The 19889-nt window shown below is 52.7% G+C and overlaps 3 protein-coding genes across 3 annotated transcripts; all 3 read left to right on the top strand.

Moving 5' to 3' along the window:
* The first annotated feature begins 1354 nt into the window (after positions 1-1354).
* Positions 1355-6096, top strand: LOC128277484 (proton-associated sugar transporter A-like). The gene is made up of 5 exons (XM_053015944.1): positions 1355-1671; positions 1744-2006; positions 4060-4314; positions 4377-5290; positions 5361-6096. Exons 1-5 carry the CDS (start codon positions 1355-1357, stop codon positions 5583-5585), a joined length of 1974 nt encoding a protein of 657 aa, XP_052871904.1. The 3' UTR covers positions 5586-6096.
* A 6128-nt stretch (positions 6097-12224) lies between these two features.
* Positions 12225-16301, top strand: LOC128278715 (proton-associated sugar transporter A-like). Its single transcript, XM_053017445.1, has 6 exons — positions 12225-12400; positions 14164-14615; positions 14707-15370; positions 15639-15813; positions 15911-16006; positions 16093-16301. The coding sequence occupies exons 1-6, from the start codon at positions 12225-12227 to the stop codon at positions 16222-16224; spliced, it is 1695 nt and encodes a 564-aa protein (XP_052873405.1). The 3' UTR covers positions 16225-16301.
* Positions 16302-17223: 922 nt separating this feature from the next.
* Positions 17224-19138, top strand: LOC128268412 (proton-associated sugar transporter A-like). The gene is made up of 5 exons (XM_053005492.1): positions 17224-17354; positions 17422-18334; positions 18426-18731; positions 18818-18913; positions 19007-19138. The coding sequence occupies exons 1-5, from the start codon at positions 17224-17226 to the stop codon at positions 19136-19138; spliced, it is 1578 nt and encodes a 525-aa protein (XP_052861452.1).
* The last annotated feature ends 751 nt before the right edge of the window (positions 19139-19889 follow it).

The raw sequence follows: 19889 nt of genomic DNA, 5'->3' as shown, positions 1-19889 counted from the left end.
CTTATCTCGATGTCTACGATACACACCCACAGAAGAGAGAAAACATTTCCACCGCCCAACACCGACAGACATTGGACAGCAGCACCGCGCCAGAACTAGGTTCGACAGCCGAAAAACAAACCCACCGTACGCCGCAGCCTCATCTAGCCAGACACGGCCGGCTGATTAAATACAGATCGCGACCGCTCAGCGAAGCCCGTGTGACGCACAGGTCTTAATGTGCCACGTTCCGATAAAATGCCGTACCGGTGGCCGTGATTTATTGACGCCAATCTGAGTCATCGGGTATGTCGGTTTCGCCAACGAGTCACGCCGAAAGTACCACTCGAAAGTGCACCCCAAAACCGACCACCAAAACTGGTACTGGTACACCTACTACGAGCTCTTATCGCGTGCCGCCGAAAAAAATGGGGAGGAGAGTTGTCGGAGATAATGCGATACCTTTCCAGGAGCTTCTGTAGTAGATTAGGCGCCGAATCCATGGCACGGATAGAAACAGAGACCAGTAGATCACGAAGATCTAGACGAAGATCTAGTGTACCGATATCGTGTACCTAATCCCTGCCCTGGATCTATAGCGGGTCCTGAAGCCCGCAAAATACCAGACCACAAGTGGCAGAAAAGTCTGGTTCCACAGTCTTCACACACAAAAAAAACAAGATGTTAGAGCAAACACAGACATTCCACGGACCTCATCGCGCGGTGATGCTGTGTGTAGTACGCCTAAGGTTCATGGACGCGCGCCCCTCGTACCTCATGCAGGAACGCCAAATCACAGCCCTCAGCCCGTCAACGATGGCCACCTAAGTGTACAACTGCGCGGCTGTGGCGACGATCCCAGTTGTTGTTGTTGGTGCGCACGGCTCCCATATTATCGCAAATAAAATCGAAAACCGCACGTCGCCTCCACCACCTCGCCGGATTAACAGCTTCACGTTGGCAGCCGCCACCGCCACCTCCTCTGACGAATCAAATCCTAATCAATGTATCGATGTACCACCGAGCACCGAGTTTCGGTAGTGCGACGGTCTCAGTAGTGCGCCGCCGTGCCGATCGATCGCTTCGAAGGTTCCACCAGACGTGCCCGTGGTGGTGGACTCCAGCTAGTGACGCGGACCTAGAGAGGTGTCGTCCCCGAACCAGACGCGGTCTGTTATCACTCGCGCCGCAAGCCACGTTACCGTCGACTGCAATCTGGAGAGTGACGTGACACGCGCGGTGGCGTGACGTAAGATCCGCGCTTGGTGTGTGGGTGTGTGTGTGTGGTGCGCATTTACATACCCGCGCTCGCGCTCCCTGTCGGTGTCTCTGGAGTGGCGAACTGTAAACATTGGCCGCACCCGCGCACAGCAACATGTACCGGGAGGCGAAGGGCGTCTACAACTGGCTCGCGTCGTTGGCAATCAGTGTGGCCACGGCATTGAGCGCTTTCAGTCCGGCCCGACGCTTCGCCCGACTGTCCTCGAAACGCTACTCGAAGCAGACCTCTCAGATCGGCATGGTAAAGGTGGGCCCTGGCGGTGGTCCGGCGGCGGCCGGACCGCGGCGGGTAGCCCTCGCACGCAAACCAAGCGGCACCGGCACCGGTGACCCGGTGCTGCGGGAGCTACGCCGGGTGCGTGAGGAGAATGCTCGCCAGCAGCACCAGCACGACTACTCGCACGTTTTCAGGTGAGCCCTTGGCCTGGCTGGTCCAAACCCCGGAAGTCCACTACATGCCTTCGTCACCCTCGTCGTCCACAGGAAGAAAACGCGCTGCGACTTCGCCCGGCTGTCATTCGTTATCATGGGCATCGAGATGGTGTACTCAGCGGAAACAGCCTTCGTCACGCCGATACTGCTCGGCATCGGCATCGAGCACCGGCTAATGACGATCGTGTGGGGCGTTTCGCCCCTGATCGGGCTACTCGTGTCGCCGGTACTGGGCAGGCTCAGTGATCGCTGCCGGTCCCCGTATGGCCGCCGTCGCCCGCTGCTACTGGCGCTCGGCGTCGGACTCGTTCTCGGTAAGTGTCCGAGTGGGGGTTGATCAGCTGATAGGCCTGCTGCCCGGTCCTTAGTCGTGCCGAAGTGCAAACAAACTAAACCAGCTCTCTGTGATGCCGTGATGTCCGGGCCGGGTCAATTGACTCACTACGACCACGAAACGGGTGTTCTAGTTGGTGATGCTGGTGCACTTGCGAGATTCCAGCTGAGATCTGAGAGTTCTGGAAATTATAGACGGCTGCTGCCAATCGCAGTATCGCAGCAGCTGCACGGAATGGTTCAGTGTTAGAATGTTCTAACTTGAGATAAAGCCACCATTTTAAACGAATCTAGTCTCTAGTGATTGCTCTGGGAGCCTCCCAGATGTGCCTCCAGTTAATCCAAAGTGTCAAACAGTGAGATGCGAACACTACTCAACTACTTTTCGTCATTATATGTTAGGTATTTGGAGATTTTTTGTGTGAGTGTCGTGATATTTGTATTTTGAATTTGTTAAACGTGTCAACTTGTGACTACTACCTGTACTTGTGGTAGTTGTATTAAGGCCAGTTGTGTTCGTCCAGTGCATCTAGGAGGAGTTTGTGGTGGATAACCCTACCAGATTGGGCTCTAGGAAGTGTCCTTGTTTAGCGAAAAACTTTGGACTCTGGACTTCAACTTGAGAACGTGATAACTAAATTATAACAGGTGTCAAGTGAATGGAAAGGCTTAAGACTAGAGTATGCACGTATTTTTTGTGCATTTCGCCAGCTGAGATGTAGTAGTGTTCCTGGTGATGCTGATGATGATGAGGCTTATTAAAGATTTAGTGTAAAAAAACGGACGGAAATGGAGTCACTAGTGATACCGGAAATGAAGACCAATGAGTTCCCCAACCAGTGCAGAGCGCGTTTCAGTCCCAGCACTTAGCAGATGATTTCAAGAGACGGTTTTTCTTTCCGTTCCGAACTCTCGTCAAAATCGGTTCCGACTCTATTTCCATCCATCTCTGTAAGTCGCCTCTACACAATGCACTACGAGGCAAAGGTGGTTATGCCCGAGCACGGGTATTACACTTAAAATGTTGAATTTAATCAAAACACATGCAAGGAAAATCAAAACGTCCGTAGACTCTTCCTAGAAACCAAATACGTCAGCCTACCGCATACAAATTCTCCATAATGCAATGTAGGTCCGCTAAAACTGAATCTTTCGCTCGTGTATTTGAACGTACTTTTGGTACCACCTAACAAGGCACGCTTCCAGAACCTTTCCTTGTTACCTTGCGTTTCATACGCAAGCGTTGCCCCGCGTTGTCACGAAATCCCACAGCGTGGCCCAGCGCCATACATGCTAACGGCCGTGTGACACGTACGGAAGCGGCATGCTCCATCGGAAGTAGTACACTATGTCACGATAACCACATCCCTAACGGGCGGCTGGACCAAGGGGGTCCAACGATAAGCAGCCATCAAATTTCAATTGACGCTCTTTGAGCCGACTCTTCGCCGTTAGTCGCCCATGCCCTTATCACCTTGGCCGAGAAACACAGCGCGCGCAGTGACATAAGCGCACTGCGCGCTGTCACTTATCGTACTCGCGCGCCTCCATACACCTTTTGGTGCCTTAATTGCGTGCGGCTGACCGGTGGTGATAGATGACATTTTAACAAACACCAGCCGGGTGGACAACTGAATCCAATCGCGGGGTCCCAACCGGTTGATACCGGACTGGACCTGGTTGATGACCTCACGTAATTGGGCTTGTCTTGTGCATATCGTGCTGCCGAACCGAAATCCACCGCGACTTGAGTGAGAGGAATAATCAACTCCATGCATTTACGACTTTATCAGCCGGCCAACGTTGTCGTTTGAATTATGTTCATTTTATTGTTCGGGTAAGCCCCGGATTACGGTCACGAGTAGCGTTATTTCCCAAACGCCCGTGGTGAAGGTTAAGCAAAACGCTGAGGTGAATGCTAAATGCACACAAAACCTATGGACTTCCGGCCACTAACACTAAACACTCATTAAACTTTCTTCAACTTATGGGTACTTTTGGTCCAGCAGATTAATGGCACCACGATCGTTTCAGGATGTCTGTTGCTGCCATTCGGGGAAACTATCGGCCACTGGCTAGGAGATGTAGGGGAGCCGCCGGTGCCGGTGATCAACAACACGGTGACGGGGACGATGATGCGCAACAGTTACCAGACGGCAGCGGCGGCCTCAATAGGTGATCACCGGTGGGCAATAGTGGTCACCATCCTCGGCACGATCATGCTGGACTTTTGCGCCGACTCGTCACAGGCCCCTTCGATGGCCTACCTACTAGATGTCAGCTTACCCGGTAAGGCAATCCCTGGCAATTCCACTGGCGAATCTCGGAAACTGAGTGGTACATTTATCTAGAGGACCACGGACAGGCGTGCGGAACCTATTCGCTGCTGTCGGGCATCGGTGGCTCCATCGGGTACATCCTGGGATCGATCGACTGGGAGGGGACGGTGTTGGGTGATCTGCTCGGCGGTAACATCAGCACCGTGTTCATCCTCGTCACGGCCATTTTCGCCCTCTGCCTAACCGTGACCGTGTGTAGCTTCCGCGAAATTCCACTGCCGCTGATGGAGCGCGACGAGCTACTGCAACCCCTGACGGATCGGATGGTGGACGAGGAACGACAGAGCGGTACCACCGCCGGATTGGCCCCGGTCAAGGGTGTGGCCGATGCGCTCGTCCTGCAGCTGGAGAACGACATCGAACTTTCGTCGCACCGGGATCATGATGACCATGAGTCCGGCTCGATGGAGAAGCAACCGCTGCTCCTGGATGACGATGGTCAAGCCATGCCTAGTAGCTCGCGGAGACCGCGGAGGAACTTCCTGAAGCGAGCCTTCCGTATACCGGCCACGCTGGGCGTGCTGTGTGTAACGAACCTGTTCTGCTGGATGAGCCACATCAGCTACTCGCTCTACTTTACCGACTTTGTCGGCGAGAAGGTGTTCGGTGGCGATCCGATGGCGCACTCCGACTCGGACGCGTACGCGCTCTACATCGAAGGCGTACGGTACGGGTGCTTTGGGATGGCCATTTGCTCGATTGCCTGCTCGACGTATTCATACACGATCGAACGGCTGATCGTGCTGATGCGAGCCCGCACAATCTATACCGGTGGGCTGCTGATCGACTTCCTGGGCATGCTGTGTATGGCCGCCTTTCCCAGCCGGATCACCGTGTACGTGTTCAGTGCGACGGCCGGCATCACCGGAGCGCTCCTCTTCACGATGCCTTACATCATTCTGGCAAAGTACCACGCCAAAGGGCTGGTAGGTTCTAGCGTCCGCTACTTAATTCGCTCCCTTGGCCACACCTAACGAACCTCGACCCGTCTTTCAGCTCGAAGCGAGCTGCGATACGAACGCGACGCAGCCCCGCCGCGGACTGGCAGCGGACATCTCGGTGATCGGTTCGATGTTGTTCGTCGCTCAGATAATACTGTCCGTGACGATGGGTCCGCTGGTGACGTGGACCGGTACGACCGCCTCGGTCATCTACACGGCGAGCGGCTGCAGTCTGCTGGCGGCTCTGTGCGCCACCCAGGTCCAGTATCTGGACCTCTAGGCGGCCAAAGCCGGAAGTTACGTGTACCTACATTGTGATACTTGCTGCTCCAGAACAGCACCTCGGGCCAAATACACTATCCAGTAAGCGGAATTCGATAGGCGGAAGTGCCAGTTTGATGTAGCGGAACTGGTGACGTGGTCTGTGTGACCCAAAACTCCACTCTAGTAGTACCCCGTACTCCGTACCTTGTGGCAACCGTTGATGCGTTGATGGCGTGTTTTCTTAGAACATACCCCGGACCCAGATTGTTGTAGAACTTAAATACCAACCGACCGTGGTAAGAAACGAATAGTGAGGTCGTCATAGGTTAATGTTAGGCTTAGAGCGATCAAGCATTTTGAAGCAAATAAATCGTTTATTATTCAAGCATCGTGCAACTAAACCTAGGCCGCAAAAGGCATCTCCAAGGGCGTGTAGGGTTCAAGCGGCAACCCACCTCGTTGCCTCTATGCGTGTCATCTCCCGAACCAAGTCCGAAGCTTATCACCATTCTTCGTTTTGCTTCATTTTTATATCCCCCGGGAACCAATTGTGTGTTTGTGATTGATAGCTTTACCTGCTTTGCTAATGAAATTTGACAACTGGATCGGCTTATCGGTGACGTCGGCAAGGTAGTTTTGAACTCCCAAAGTGCCTCAAATTGAGCAATAAAGAGACCAATATCACCAAGACCCGATTATAACCCTTTTGATTCGCAATCAGTCACATAACGCTCATGTCACGAACCCGTAATCTCAGAAGATAATCTCTGTCTCGTTCTCTCTCGCTCTCGCTCGCTCTCTGTTTGCGCACGTAGGGTCATGCATTCCCCGGATTGCCGATGATTGTCCCTTGAAGTTGGTCGATACGCGATTCGATCCGGGGAGATACTAGGCTGGCCGGCTGATGGACGACCTCAGCGAAAGGCTGCGAAAGCAAAGGCAAAGCTTACGATGTTCCTCTTTGTTTTGTTTCCAAAGGCCGATCACGGCCTTTCATCGAGCCCGCAATTAACCTCGAGTGTCGCGGCGATTCTTACGGACGATAATGTACTCGGGTACGGTACAGCGATAATGCGTCAATGGCAGACGTAAATTATCAAGCGTTTTACTTATGTGACAGCAGAGCTTGCCGAGGGGACACACAATTCGAAGTATATTTGCATTTCTTCGATCTCTCTGCTAGATCGTGGATGCCACGCCGAAGAATTGGAGTTTCTCGTAGGAATCGAAGTGCTGCTCAGCCGATCGATGAAAATAAATCATAACCAGAAAGCGCCAAGTCTGGTGTCGGGTGGGATAGCAGCTCCCGGCCAAGTGCTTTGATTGTTTCTAGACCCAGTTGTGCTTTATGTCAGGTTTTGGGAGCTTGTGATGCACCACACCTTTCTGGAGCCGCCAGACACACAGCATTGTCTCTTTGTTGAACCGATCTAATTTTGCAGTCGAAGTTGTTGTTTTTCCCGAATTGACCCACCTGATGGAGAAATGACTTCCTTTTGTACCTGGGGAGCAGAATTTAACATCTGGTGTTTTGGTTTTCCTGCTGTCTTCCGGTCAGTTAATTTTCCAATCCCTCTGGATCTTTCCCAGAGCCTTTGAACGCACATTTAGCTGATCCGCGAGTAGTTTCGTTATTTTCAGACGCAAAAGTCGACATAACTTCTTCAAAGATAAGTTCAAACTAAATTTATCCCGTTTTCGACATGAAATTATTTGCCTGATGTCAAAGCCAGGTAATGTTGCCAAAAAGGAGGAGGACCAAATTCACAGCTAGAGCCATCAATTTAATAATTCGATTTTCGACTTTTAAACGTAGTACACAGTGACAACAATACCGGTGCTATCGTGCCGTTGGATAGCCTTGATTTGACAGTTCGGCGCGGTTCAGCCTCTGACGCGAACCCCAACTAATGATCTACAAGATCAAACACATGTTCGCTTCCTCCTGTAATCGTGAAAAGATTCGTATCATAAGGTAACCGGTAACTCCAATCGATAATCCGGTTCGTGCCGATTTTTCTGTTTCATGTTTTTTTCTAATGCTAGCTCATTATGTAGGCCTTAATTTCGGACTAACAAAAACCAACCGTTGCATAAAGCGTCAGGTGATCAACAAAAATGAAAGGTAGGCTCAACGAGTTCGAGTACCGCTACCGGGTACTTCAAACCGTCGCGTCGCCGTCGCCGCTTATGATCGATGCGATATAACCTCATCATCGTTCTGAAGGACACTCGAAGCCCAACAAATGCTCAATCACAAGCAATGGTAATTATATGGCCTACTAGAATCACAGCCCGCGAAAAAATAATTGAACAGCTTGAACCCCGAATGCGCAGGACGGAGCATGTTTACTAATGCGGAATCGGCCAACCTGCCATCAAGTGAAGCCGTTTATCCAGTTTTTTTTTCTCCGCGCATGTTACTCAATTTTATTTTTAAGTCTTTTAACGGTACTTTTGGGAAAGGCTGGCTGACTGGCTGGCTGGCGGGTAAGGTCACCTCCTGGAGCGTCGGCAGTCGTCGTGCCCAATAGTGTGTGTTTCAAAGTGACCCAAGGCGATCGTCACCGAGGGATGGCTTCATACACCGGCACGCGGGTGCACCTGCATCGGTTGTCGTAGCTTTTGAGTAGCCGCAGGTGCCGCTTATTGGAGCGTAAAGTGAGTAGATGAATTATTAGCTAACTAATTGCTCTGTCAGAGCACTGGACAGAACGTACGTTCATCGATCAGCTACACGGCGGCCTAGGTAAACTCGATGCCCCCCCCCAGTCAACGAACACGTGGTGACGGTGGAAAAAGCACCGTCGCAAACCGGTAATTAAGCCGATCTGTGGCCGTGCTGTGCGAAAATGCGCGCGGTGCCCGTTGCCCGATTCAAAAAGGGTCTGTTAGGACTGCGGCTCGACTGCTCGCGGGCCGGCCGAGGTTCGCGAACGAGAACGAGGCTGGCCGGCCGGCCGGCAAAAGGCAAACGAGAGGGGTGGCAAAGGCCTCCAACGCGAGGCGCGATGTCCGCTCCGTGACCTTCTGGCGTGTCAGAGAGAGAGCAGGTTACTCACCTATTGGATCGGTGCGCGGCTCTAGTGTCGTTGTTGTCGTCACCCGGGGGTCGTACGTTCATTGAAAAGGCACATTTTTGTCTTTCGAATAACAAAGCCAGGATCGTTAAAATCGCTCGGCGTATGACAGGAGAATGCTTGGGTCGATCAATTTTAGGCACACGTTCCGCCGAGACCGACCACCGCCCGAACCGCCAGTGTTTGAGCCAGAGTGTTTCTGTGTCAGATACTTGTTAGATTGGTTGGTTGTGTATATTGGATACCGTTATTAATTTCATTGGTTCCCTTTTGTTTTGATATTTTCATTTGCTCTCAATATTATACACTTTGTTATGGTTCGATCTCGCTGATAGAGCAGTCGGTAACGCTCTTCGCTGTCAGCGCAGCTGGCCGTGGTTCGAATCCCGGGATCGGTTGTAACTCAACCGGCCATGGTTTCGATTCCCGATACCGGCGAGACAGGGGGGTTGGCGCGGGGCTAACAATCCCGTCCGTAAAAAATTAAAAGTTACAGAAGAGCATCAGAGATTAACATTGTCTCTGGTGCCAGGCCAAGACTGCTCAGCAGTTGTAGCGCCAAAAGAAGAAGATGGTTCGATCTGGCTTCGATTTCTTTTCTCTCTACGATTTCCTAACTATCTAACATCGTTCGGAGAAGTAGACATCGACCAAAATATTGATAGATCGAAATAGTACGCAGTTAATGCATGGGCAAAAAAGTCCCGAGTCTAACACATAAACGGCGCTGGTCTTATCAACCGAATGTGGTCTTATCAACCGAAAACAAGAACGTGTTGATGGTTCTGAACAGTGTTTGTCCCAAGGATGCATCACCTCACTCAGAAATCAAAACGATCGTCATCTCGGAGTGGAGTGCATCTGGTGAACCTCGTCCAAAGCGCCCGAAAACTCAACAGGATGTCAATAAAACCAATTTTAACAACAAAAAAAACACCAGGAACTTTTCAGCCCATGTGTTAGTTTGTTTTGATAATCCAACAGAACGGCATCCGCGAAAAGAGACGAACCCCAAACAAATCTCTGATCGTTTTTTATAATGATCTTTTTTAAAACATCATCGTTTTTGTGTGCCGCGGACATTTTCCGCGGACCTCTTAATGGATCAGAATTTGGCAATCGGAAGGTAATTAAAATTGAATCCGATGGTTGTTGTTGTTATTTTGCGAAGAGGAGCCGGGCCAACCCGGAAGTGAGGCCCGCAACTCCAACGTCATGGGTCGGGCCGGGCGTATGGGTCAAATTAATTCTCGATTTGATGATTTTGCAACAATTTCCAGTGGAGCGTCCGCTGGAACGGAACGAGAGTCTACTTTGTGCAGGTTTGTAGATGGGCTTCGTTCGTGCTGTACATTCATCGATCGCACTATGTTTTTTTCCCCTATCAGCCACTAAAAATCACGATCGTTACGTTTAGTTACGTACAGTTTGTACTCTAAATTGATGTCATACCAGATTTCACGGTCTGTAATCCGAATTTTGCGCCCTTCTCTAGGGTTGGCTAGTGTGGCCGTGGGCTAGTTGAAGCTGGATGTAACCAGATGTGTTTGTCCGTGGTTCGCTTTATTGATGCAGGTGTCGAGATGCGTGCTTTCCAGAAAAATCTGGATACCGGCTCCGGTTGAGTGGGTTGCGATCTGCCTTTTTCTGCAAGCCCTACGCGAGCCCTGCCCGAGTACCCTGAGCTGCAGTGATCCAGTTTCGCGTATCAGCAATCGAGTCGGACACTTTATCAAATCCTCCGTGCTCGTTAGTCTTTCTTGGCGGTTCTTAGCACCGGCACCGCCGAGCGGGCGGGCTCTTTTCATCATCGACTCCAGCCCGAAATGTGGTGCATTGCAAGCTACGGAGCGACGGCAATAATGATCGGAAGCGGCAGATAAGTTGACTCAGCTGCAACGTCAATCCGTATCGAGCTCCACAATCCGCAACCAGCGGGAGGAAAACTTGTACTCGGTTGTCGTTAAGAACTCAATTTTAAACTTACGTGCCATCTCAAGGCTCATCTTAAGAGATACTCCTAAGGACGACCCAAAAGTGGAAATAAAAAATTTACAAATCGAATTAAATTGGATTTTACACTTTCGCTCCATTCCTACTTTAATAAAAATATTAATTCAAGTTAGTAACCAACGTGGTTGAAGAAACCTAACCTTCACACCTACAGGAGCCCTTGGAGTTGTCTTGGCATCGTTAATGAAGCCCTTTTTCTAAAGCTGTCACTCAAACTGATCAATTCCGAAAAGGGTTTTTGGCGGCGTTAAGCTGAATCGCTTCATTGTTACCCCGTCGTTATGTTTACCTATTATTTTTATCCTTCAAATCGGTCATTTTGAGCTGACGAATCGTTGCTGCTACTGTTGGTGAATTGGTTCTCATCGATCGCAAATACAGTACCCGTGGTGGAGTGGTGTAGTTAATGTGTACCTGTATAATCATTTTATGCGCCCAACAAAGAAAGCTCTCCATGGTGAAATGCCAATACCCCGGGAGACGGGCAATGTCACCCGCATCCGCCGAAGCCGTTAGCGATCGGAAGGTAAACATTTGGCAACACGGCATCAACACACAGCGGAGGAGTGTGCAAACAAAGTTGTACCCCCACTGCGGGGGGCGTTGGAACTCTCCCCTCTCCGCCGGTAGAGGATTCCGCGAAAACTGACCACAGCCCGCGATGCCGTGGTCCCAGTCGGTCCAACGTAAATGCTCCCCCATTCCCCGGCCAACAATTGGCGGATAATAAATATGGCGGAGGATGGCCGTAAAATTGTCGCGCTTATCAGTGACGACGACGATGGGGGAGCCCAGTCATTCCCGACGCGGGCACTGTTCGCTTACTTTCTTCAAATTGGCCACCACCACCACCGCCATCGGTAATCAAGGACGCCGCTGAGCGCAGGTGAGCGCGAGAGCGAGAAGTGTACAACTTCGGACCATAGCCCCCCCCCGGACGCCGGGGTATAAAAACACGATCGCAACCGGCGCCACGGTTTAGTTGACAACGGACGGGTTACGCGTGGTGGATACACCGCAGCCAAACGCCACTCTCGACCACCTCGAGCACGGTTCGAGGGCAGCAGCAATACAGCGACAGGGAGGGCGAACGGCAATTGAACGGTGTGAACGGAAGGCGCCCGAGTCCCAACCACCGAAGGAGACCGAGCGATCAGGTTTTGTGCGGTAGTGCGCGTACTTCGCAGGGGGTAGGGAATGTGCGGCGGAAAACGGTTCGTGCAAGATCGACGCGTTTTAAACACCAAAACGCTGTGAGCGAGCGGTCATCCACATCATCATCAGCATGCCGGTCATCCGTCACTTCCGCTCACCGATCGCCGCCACCGTCGCATTCACCGCGAGTGCGTCGTCAGTCGTTGCCTAGCTTAGCCGGCGTGTGGAAGGTGCTTATCCCCCGCCCGCGGTGGGGTCAATTACGCCAATTGCGCCCAAAGTTTCAAATTGCAAAGTTCCAAAAAGTGCCAACTCGCCCCCTCGGAAGAAGTGCTGTGTGTGGAGCGGGCGGGCTTAGTGCGCGCGTGGAGTGTCCGGAATATCCTTCGGCGATGACGATGACAGAGATGGGTGCCGACCAGGTGGACAACGGTGGTGCTGGTGGTGGTGGTGCCGTGCCGGTGGTGCCGTACACGAATGGCGGGGCGCACCACCCAACCGACGAGCAGATCATGGACGGGATGCTGCAACAGCGGTACCTGCACGCAAAAAAGCTTGACCGAGACTATTCGCATCTGTTCAGGTAACAGCACGCTCCACGGGGATTCTCTGCGCAAGTGTGAACCGCAAGCGTGGAGTTCCCGGGGTCCCTTGGTACTGGGTGTGCGTCTCGAGTCTTGGCCGAGGCCATGTAGGAGCAATAGAATCCCCGTCCCTAATGAGCTCAGCACAGCGCGCAATCGCAGTGGAAGTGGAAGTGCCCGTGGTGCGTAATAGATCCTGAAATGGAGTTTCCTGTCGTGAAGCTATTAATTACCGGTGCCGGTCCCGTCCGTCGTGGGGTCTTTTTTTCGTGACTTGGGTTTTGGAATAAAACGCTACGTGGTCCGCTTACCAAATGGTACCCGAGCTGGTGGCCACCGCTATGGAACCCTTCGCCAGTGGTGTCTGCAAGTGATGATCTGACGGAAACAGTGCCACCGATATGCGCGCGCGACTCAAACTGTCGTCGGGGCATGCTGACGTAGCACAGCTCCTCTCGCGCCCTTAGTGTCGGTACGTTTTAGTACACGAATGCTTTACCTCGCTCTCTGTCCGTGCAGGAGAAGCGTTCAGGTACATACAGTCATAACGTTTAAAACCCCTGCCAGAGCCCTGCCCTAATTCACCTGCCATTGGCATCAATTCGCCGTCCATATAACCCTAAGCCGTCGGTGATGATTTTATCTTTGGCCTTCGGTGGTGGTGGACCCTTCCCGATGATTATGATGTGTGTGTGTGTGTGTCTGGAGACTCGTACATCACATTCGCGCAGATCGTGGATTAAACGGGAAACAATGCTGGTGACGCCGGCAAATATTGCCATCTTCACCTTGAGACGTACACTTCATTTAGCCCAATTGAGGTTGCTCTACCACGCGGCCGAGAGACGTCTGTGGCTCACCTTGGACCGAACCCCAAGCGAGCGGTCAGAATGCGCACGCGGTTTTTGGCGCTCAAGATAAACCGAAACTTATCAAAGTAAATAAGATTAGACACGCTGATTGCTCCCGCGAGAGGATCTCCATTTCCCATGGTGCACGATGCAAGACACCATCTGTTAGGCCCTCAAAAAAAAGTGCCATTTTCATTCCATTTTTGGTCACACTCATGAACTTTGGTGGCACAGTAGGCCAGCTGACAAATTTGCTGAATATCGATAAACTGACTTTTTATGATAAATGTTTGATCAATTAGTATCTGTTCCTTAAAATTAACATAGTTGATGCAAAGCATTCAACATTTACGATCACCCAGATAAAGGTGCTCGTAGTGGCAGGCTGAGAAATTAGGGGTTGTCTTTAAATCAGATTAACTTTGTGACAAATTACAGGACAAACTACAAATTGTGTCATAAAGTGGAACCTTATTATTATTATATTTTTACAATAATAATGAGTATCGTCATAAGACTGGAAGGATCCTACCGAGTCTTTTTCATCACGTGCAACAGTCAGAGATCAGATTCCTAACTTCTCCCATGACAGACAGACGTGTTATTCGACTTTTATAGTAAATTTTGCATGAAAAAAGTCAAGCACCCAATGCCTTAAGGGTTTACGAATAACTTTTCCGACCGATTGATAATCTATAGTACAGCAAAAGTACTAGATGACAGCACAATGATAACAATGGTTTAATGCACAGTCTCGGATTTGTCCATTACCAGTGATAGTGATAAACTCTTTATAACTATTCTTGAGCCCCCTATAATAATAGTACACGACCGCTTTAAGTGTTCCCCAAAACGGAGAGAGAGCGAGCCAATAGAGTTACATTCGTCCCTTGTTCTGTCGCTTCACGCAGGAGCAAAACCACCGTGCAGCTGATACGACTGTCGGCGGTCATCGTGGGCATCGAGTTCCTGTATGCGGCCGAGACGGCGTTCGTTACACCGATCCTGCTCGGGATCGGCCTCTCGCACACCTTCATGACGATGATCTGGGCGTTCTCGCCGGTGCTGGGGTTCTTTTGCGCGCCGATGATCGCGTCACTGAGCGACACCATCCGGTTGCAGTGGGGCCGGCGACGGCCGGTGCTGGTTGGTCTGGGCGCCGCCATGATGGTCGGCCTGTGGATCCTGCCGCAGGGCCGCGCGATCGGCGTGTTCTTCGGCGACCCGGACGTGCCGGTCGACCAGATGCAGGGCTTCCGGTGGGCCATCCCCGTCACGATCGTCGGCTTGGTGCTGACCGACTTCGACGCGGAAACGAGCAACGGGATCGCGCGCGCCTACTTCATGGACATGTGCACGCCGAGTAGGTGACGCGAAGCCGCGCCGAGCATCGAAGGTTCTTGATCGTTAACCCACTGTTGTCCTATGTCTCACTCTCTCACAACTCGCACCAGACGATCAGGCGCGTGTGCTGACGACGGCGATGTTTATCGGCGGGCTCGGCGGAACGGCCGGCTATGTTCTGGGGGCCATCGACTGGAGCCGGACGAACCTGAGCGTGCTCGGTAGCAACGAGGCGACCGTGTTCGTGATGGTGTTTTGCGTGGTCGGCATTGGGCTGCTGGTCACCGTCACGAGCTACCGGGAGGTTCCGCTGCCGTTGCTGGAGACCGATCCCCTACTGCAACCGATCAGCGCCAGCGCGTTCGAGACCGAGAAGGCCCGCCAGCTGGCGGTGTACAGCATCTCCAGGGACGTCACGGATTCCCCGGTGAAGCAGCAGCACCCTGACGGGTCGCCAGCCCTGGACGGCGAGCTTACCGACCGGCCGCTGCAACTGCGGGACTTCCTGCGCAACATCGTGCGCATGCCGCGCAGTCTGTTTATCCTGTACGCGACACAGTTCTTCTCGCAGCTCGGTTACCTCAGCTACTGTCTGTACTTTACCGACTTTGTCGGCGCGGAAGTGTTCGGGGGCGATGCGGCCGCCCCGGTTGGCTCGCCGGAGTTGGCTCTCTACGAGGAGGGTGTCCGCTACGGGTGCTGGGGAATGGCAGTATTTGCCATCTGTAGCGCCTCCTACTCGGTCGTCATCGAGCGGCTCATCCAGCGATTCGGGTGAGTCACCGACCAACCGACTACCGACACCGAGTTCAGTGACCAAGATTCGGACACCGATGCCCTGGCTAGAGCCAATGCCATGCTCGAGTATGGTGTACCCTCTCCTTCTCTCTCTCTCTCTGTGGGCCTGTGAAACTCCCAAGTTGAGATCTGAAAGCGAGGCGTACCTGAGACTTTAATATTGACACTAAGGCGAGCACTTCCAGCGTGACCCGCTACGAACCGCCACGAGCTGGATTAATCAACCTTGAACTACCTTTTCCAGTGGGCGACCGGTGTACATGGGTGGCCTGCTGCTGTTCAGCCTCGGCATGCTGCTGATGGGGCTCTTCCGCGAGAAGTTCGTCATCTTCATCACCTGCCCGACCGTGGGAATCATGTACGCGACGATGTATTCCATCCCGTATCTGCTTGTGTCGCAATATCACAGCAAGAATTCGGTGAGTTCTGAACCTCACCGGGCGCGAGCTGCTCACAGCTCTCCATCGCTGCGCGGTCGTGACCCTTTACCGGCTGTTATCCTTCCATCCCTTCCAGTTTGCGATGAAGGACGGCAAGTGTGTCAAGAACACCACCAAACGGGGCTTCGGAGCGGATGTATCGCTTATGAGCAACATGCTGTTCCTGGCGCAGGTTCGTAGCGTAGCCCCATATGGTGCTTCCGCCACCGCCGACGCTGCTTGTTGAGATCTAAACCGAGCCGCCGCCTTCTTCCACAGCTCATCATCTCGTTAGCCATCGGCAGCATCATTGATGCGGTCGAGTCGAACGTGGTGGTCATCTTTTCTGCCAGCATCTTCTCCCTGGTCGCCGCCCTGTCGGCGTCGCAGGTACTGTACATGGACCTGTGATGGAACTGGGGGGTCCCAGTGCAACTTTCTGCAACATGTGATAAACCGTCCTGTGGCGTTGCGTTGCCGGACGGCAATACCTGAGAGCAATAAAAATGGACCGATCTGTGTAATCGACTTGTGTTCGCTATGATAGAGGCCTCACCCAGGGTGTCCAACGTTCAGCGATAAAACTGAAAGAAAGGTAACAGCGATCAAACGACAGTTTACTGTCACATTAACATTTATGTCCAATTCCCCATTGCGATAACCGAACGAGAACCGGAGTAGCCTCACCAGAGGTACCACACGGTACCAGAGCTGCCGAACAGCACAGCAACACGACCTGCTTCGAACGAGACGACCTTTAATATTATTTTTATTACGAATGACGGGGCGATTAATAAGTCCCCGCGCAAAGCTAGACTGCTGTCGACGTCACTCAATACTGGCTGATCCGCGGTCAACCAGATTACACTGATTTCGCTCAATTCTGTCACCGCCGTCGACGTCACTCAATACTTTTTGATCCGCGGCCAACCAGATTACACTGACTTCGTCCAATCGGCCCAAGAGAATTCAATCCAATCGGAGTAGCGCCGTGGTCTATCTTTGTCGAAAGCAATGGCAGTATCCCGGCGCGGCATCTTGCACCAAAAGTTCGCGTCCTGGCCCAGCGCGTCCCAGACGCTGGTCGGTCTGCTGGTTCCTCTTCGTCCGTAGAGTGATGGCAGCGTCTTCAACGCTTCATCGACGTGCTACCGGTGACTTCGGGGTAGATTCTTGACCTTCGCGGTGATAATATTTTGTCACTCTTGGCCTACTTGGCTGCTTGGCCCGGCGGTTATCTCAATTCAGCAACTACGCAGCCGAAGGGCTACAGCGGCAGGCTCACTTCCGTGGCGTATCAAAGATTACGGACTACTCGCCCGGACCACTCCAAATCCGGCGCTCCTGCAGCGGTACCGTATCAGTAGCGTTGTGGAACCGGTAAAGTCGACAGCGGCAGTAGCAGAATCGATGTACGGTACGTACGACGATCAGCAGCATGGCGGCCGGTTTTCCGAGGACGAAGTGCTGCAGAGCATGCTCCGACGGCGGCACTGGTACGCGAAGCAGGACCCACAGCGGGGCTACCACCACTCGTTTAGGTGAGATGGGACGATGGGACTACCGGCGGCGGCGGCGACCTATCACCACTTCATGCGTTGCTTTCAGGGCCAAGTCCCGCTGGGAGTTGATGCGGCTGTCACTGCTGATCGTCGGCATCGAGTGTACGTACGCAACGGAGACGGCGCTCGTCGCCCCGATCCTGCTTTCGATTGGCCTGCCGCACACGCTGATGACGATGATCTGGGCAACGCCGTCGATCGTCGGACTGCTGTTCGCACCGGTCATCGCGTCCATCAGCGATCGGTTGCGCTCGCACTGGGGACGCCGCCGGCCAGTGTTGCTCGTCCTCGGGCTGTCGATGCTGACCGGGATGCTGATCCTGCCGAACGGGAGGCAAGTGGCCAGGTGGCTCGGACTGGGCGGCATCGGGTGGCTGGCCCTGATCACCACCGTCGGTCTGGTGATGTGTGACTTCTCGGCCGAAACGAGTAACGGACTGTGCCGGACATACGCGATGGAAGTGTGCACCATCCGCGATCAGGCGCGTGTCCTTAGCATCATGGTGCTGACCGGGGGCGTCGGTGCCACGATGGGTGCGCTGTTCGGAGCGATCGACTGGAACACGCTCGGTGTCGGTGGGTACCCCGGCGGGAGCGATGCGGCCGTCTTCGGGGCCAACTGGATCGTGGTGTTGGTGGGGCTGCTGGTTACGCTAAGCAGCTTCGCCGAGATTCCGCTGCCGGTGCAGGAGACCGACCCGCTGCTCCGGCCCGTCACCCAGAAGATGCTGCTCGACGAGGTGCGCCGATTGAACGAGAAAGAAGCGCTGCAAATTATGAGTGACGAACCGCTAGAGCCGCCCGGTGGCTTCCGGGAGTTCCTTCGGAATGTCCTCCACATGCCGAGATCGATGAAGATCCTCTGCCTCACGCAGTGGCTCAGTCACATGAGCTACCTGACTTACTGTCTGTACTACACCGACTTCGTCGCATCCACCGTCTACGAGGGCGACGTACGGGTAAGCTCCTAGCGAACACGACCTACCGGAGTAAGCGCAGTAAGAGGCTAGGTAGGAGATCACCACCCGTTTTTCATTGCACCTCCGGCAGGCTGTTTTCGGGTCGCCCGCATCGAACCGGTACGCCGAGGGCATTCGCTTCGCCTGCCTCGGGATGGCTCTCTGCTCGTTCACTTCCTCCGTCTACTCGACGCAAATCGAGCGGCTGATAGAACGGTTCAGTGCCCGCCCGGTTTACGTCGTCGGGCTGCTGGTACACAGCCTCGGTATGCTGCTGATGGGGTTGTTCCCGCAGAAGTTGGTCGTCTTTCTGTGCTGCTCCCTGACCGGGATCATGTACGCCACCATCTACTCGATTCCGTTTTTGCTGATCTCGCACTATCACTCGAAAAACTGTGTAAGTGCGTCCTTCCCGCAGTATAGGGGCAGCGTTTTACGTTACTGACGTCACTGCATCCTGCATTTCAAACGGTTACTCCACAGTTCAACGAAATCGATGGCCGGTATGTGGAAAGTGGCGAGAAACGTGGTTTCGGTGTGGATGTGTCGTTGATGAGCAGCATGATGTGCCTTGCGCAGGTAGGTAGCAAGTCGGCCTTGTTAAAACACCAGACCACCTACAGATGACCACCGTTTGGGGAAGATGTAATCCATCCTTACCTGCAATTTTAGTTGGCCATCTCCATGTCCATGGGAGCCATCATTGACGCCGTAGGATCGTCGATGGTCATCACGTTTATATCGTCCGGCTTCATGATACTGGCGTCGTTCTCCGCGTCCTGTGTGTTGTTTATTGGACTCTAGGAGCATCGACTGTAATTTAACCAAAAGAGCGCTCAGCAACCACCGATTTTAAATGCTCGACAACGTATCGAACGTCCTTCGCGGTCCACAGCACATTCCATCCGGACTTGGAATGTGCAATCCGGACTAGATTTACTTGGAAACGAGCTACAGATGATGTTTTCACACAAGTGTGTTGCCGGCCGATGTTTCGGCAGTAGTTCGGCGCAACTGATAAGCCCCAGCTGACATTCAGAAACTTCAACAGTACCGATACGCCGGTTCTTCCTTTGTGATGCGAATTTCACCTATCGTTTTGCCCTGTGAAAATGTGAAGGCTTAAGATTTAAGAATAAGAGCCCCGTAAAGTTCTCACCCAATTATCGTTAAATTAACAAAGCATTGTAAAAACAGACCACAAATTCGCGCGTGTGTGTGTGATGGAACATAAGACAAATATATCAGATATCACTACGCGTTTCTCGTTCTCGTAGCGCTCGTAGTTGTCCCGCAGGTGGCCGTGGGTTTGATTCCCGAGACCGGCATGGCCGGGTGGTTGGCGCGTGGCGCCGGGGACAGTTAAAGTTGACTGTTTAGCCAAACTTTCCCGTGAGTTGGACCAAAGTAGCGCTGTGATACAGATATGTGTTTTTATGTTACACTGGTCAGTGTCTTACCTATAACGGCCCTCAGCATAGTTATCTACTTCCGCCAAGAGTAAAATTAGAATGACCATAACCGAGTTAGACACAAGGTGGAAGATACTACAGGA

The sequence above is a fragment of the Anopheles cruzii genome, chromosome 2, assembly GCF_943734635.1.
Source record: "Anopheles cruzii chromosome 2, idAnoCruzAS_RS32_06, whole genome shotgun sequence".
Taxonomy (NCBI): Eukaryota; Metazoa; Arthropoda; class Insecta; order Diptera; family Culicidae; genus Anopheles; species Anopheles cruzii.
This window is presented reverse-complemented; position numbering and strand designations above follow the sequence as displayed.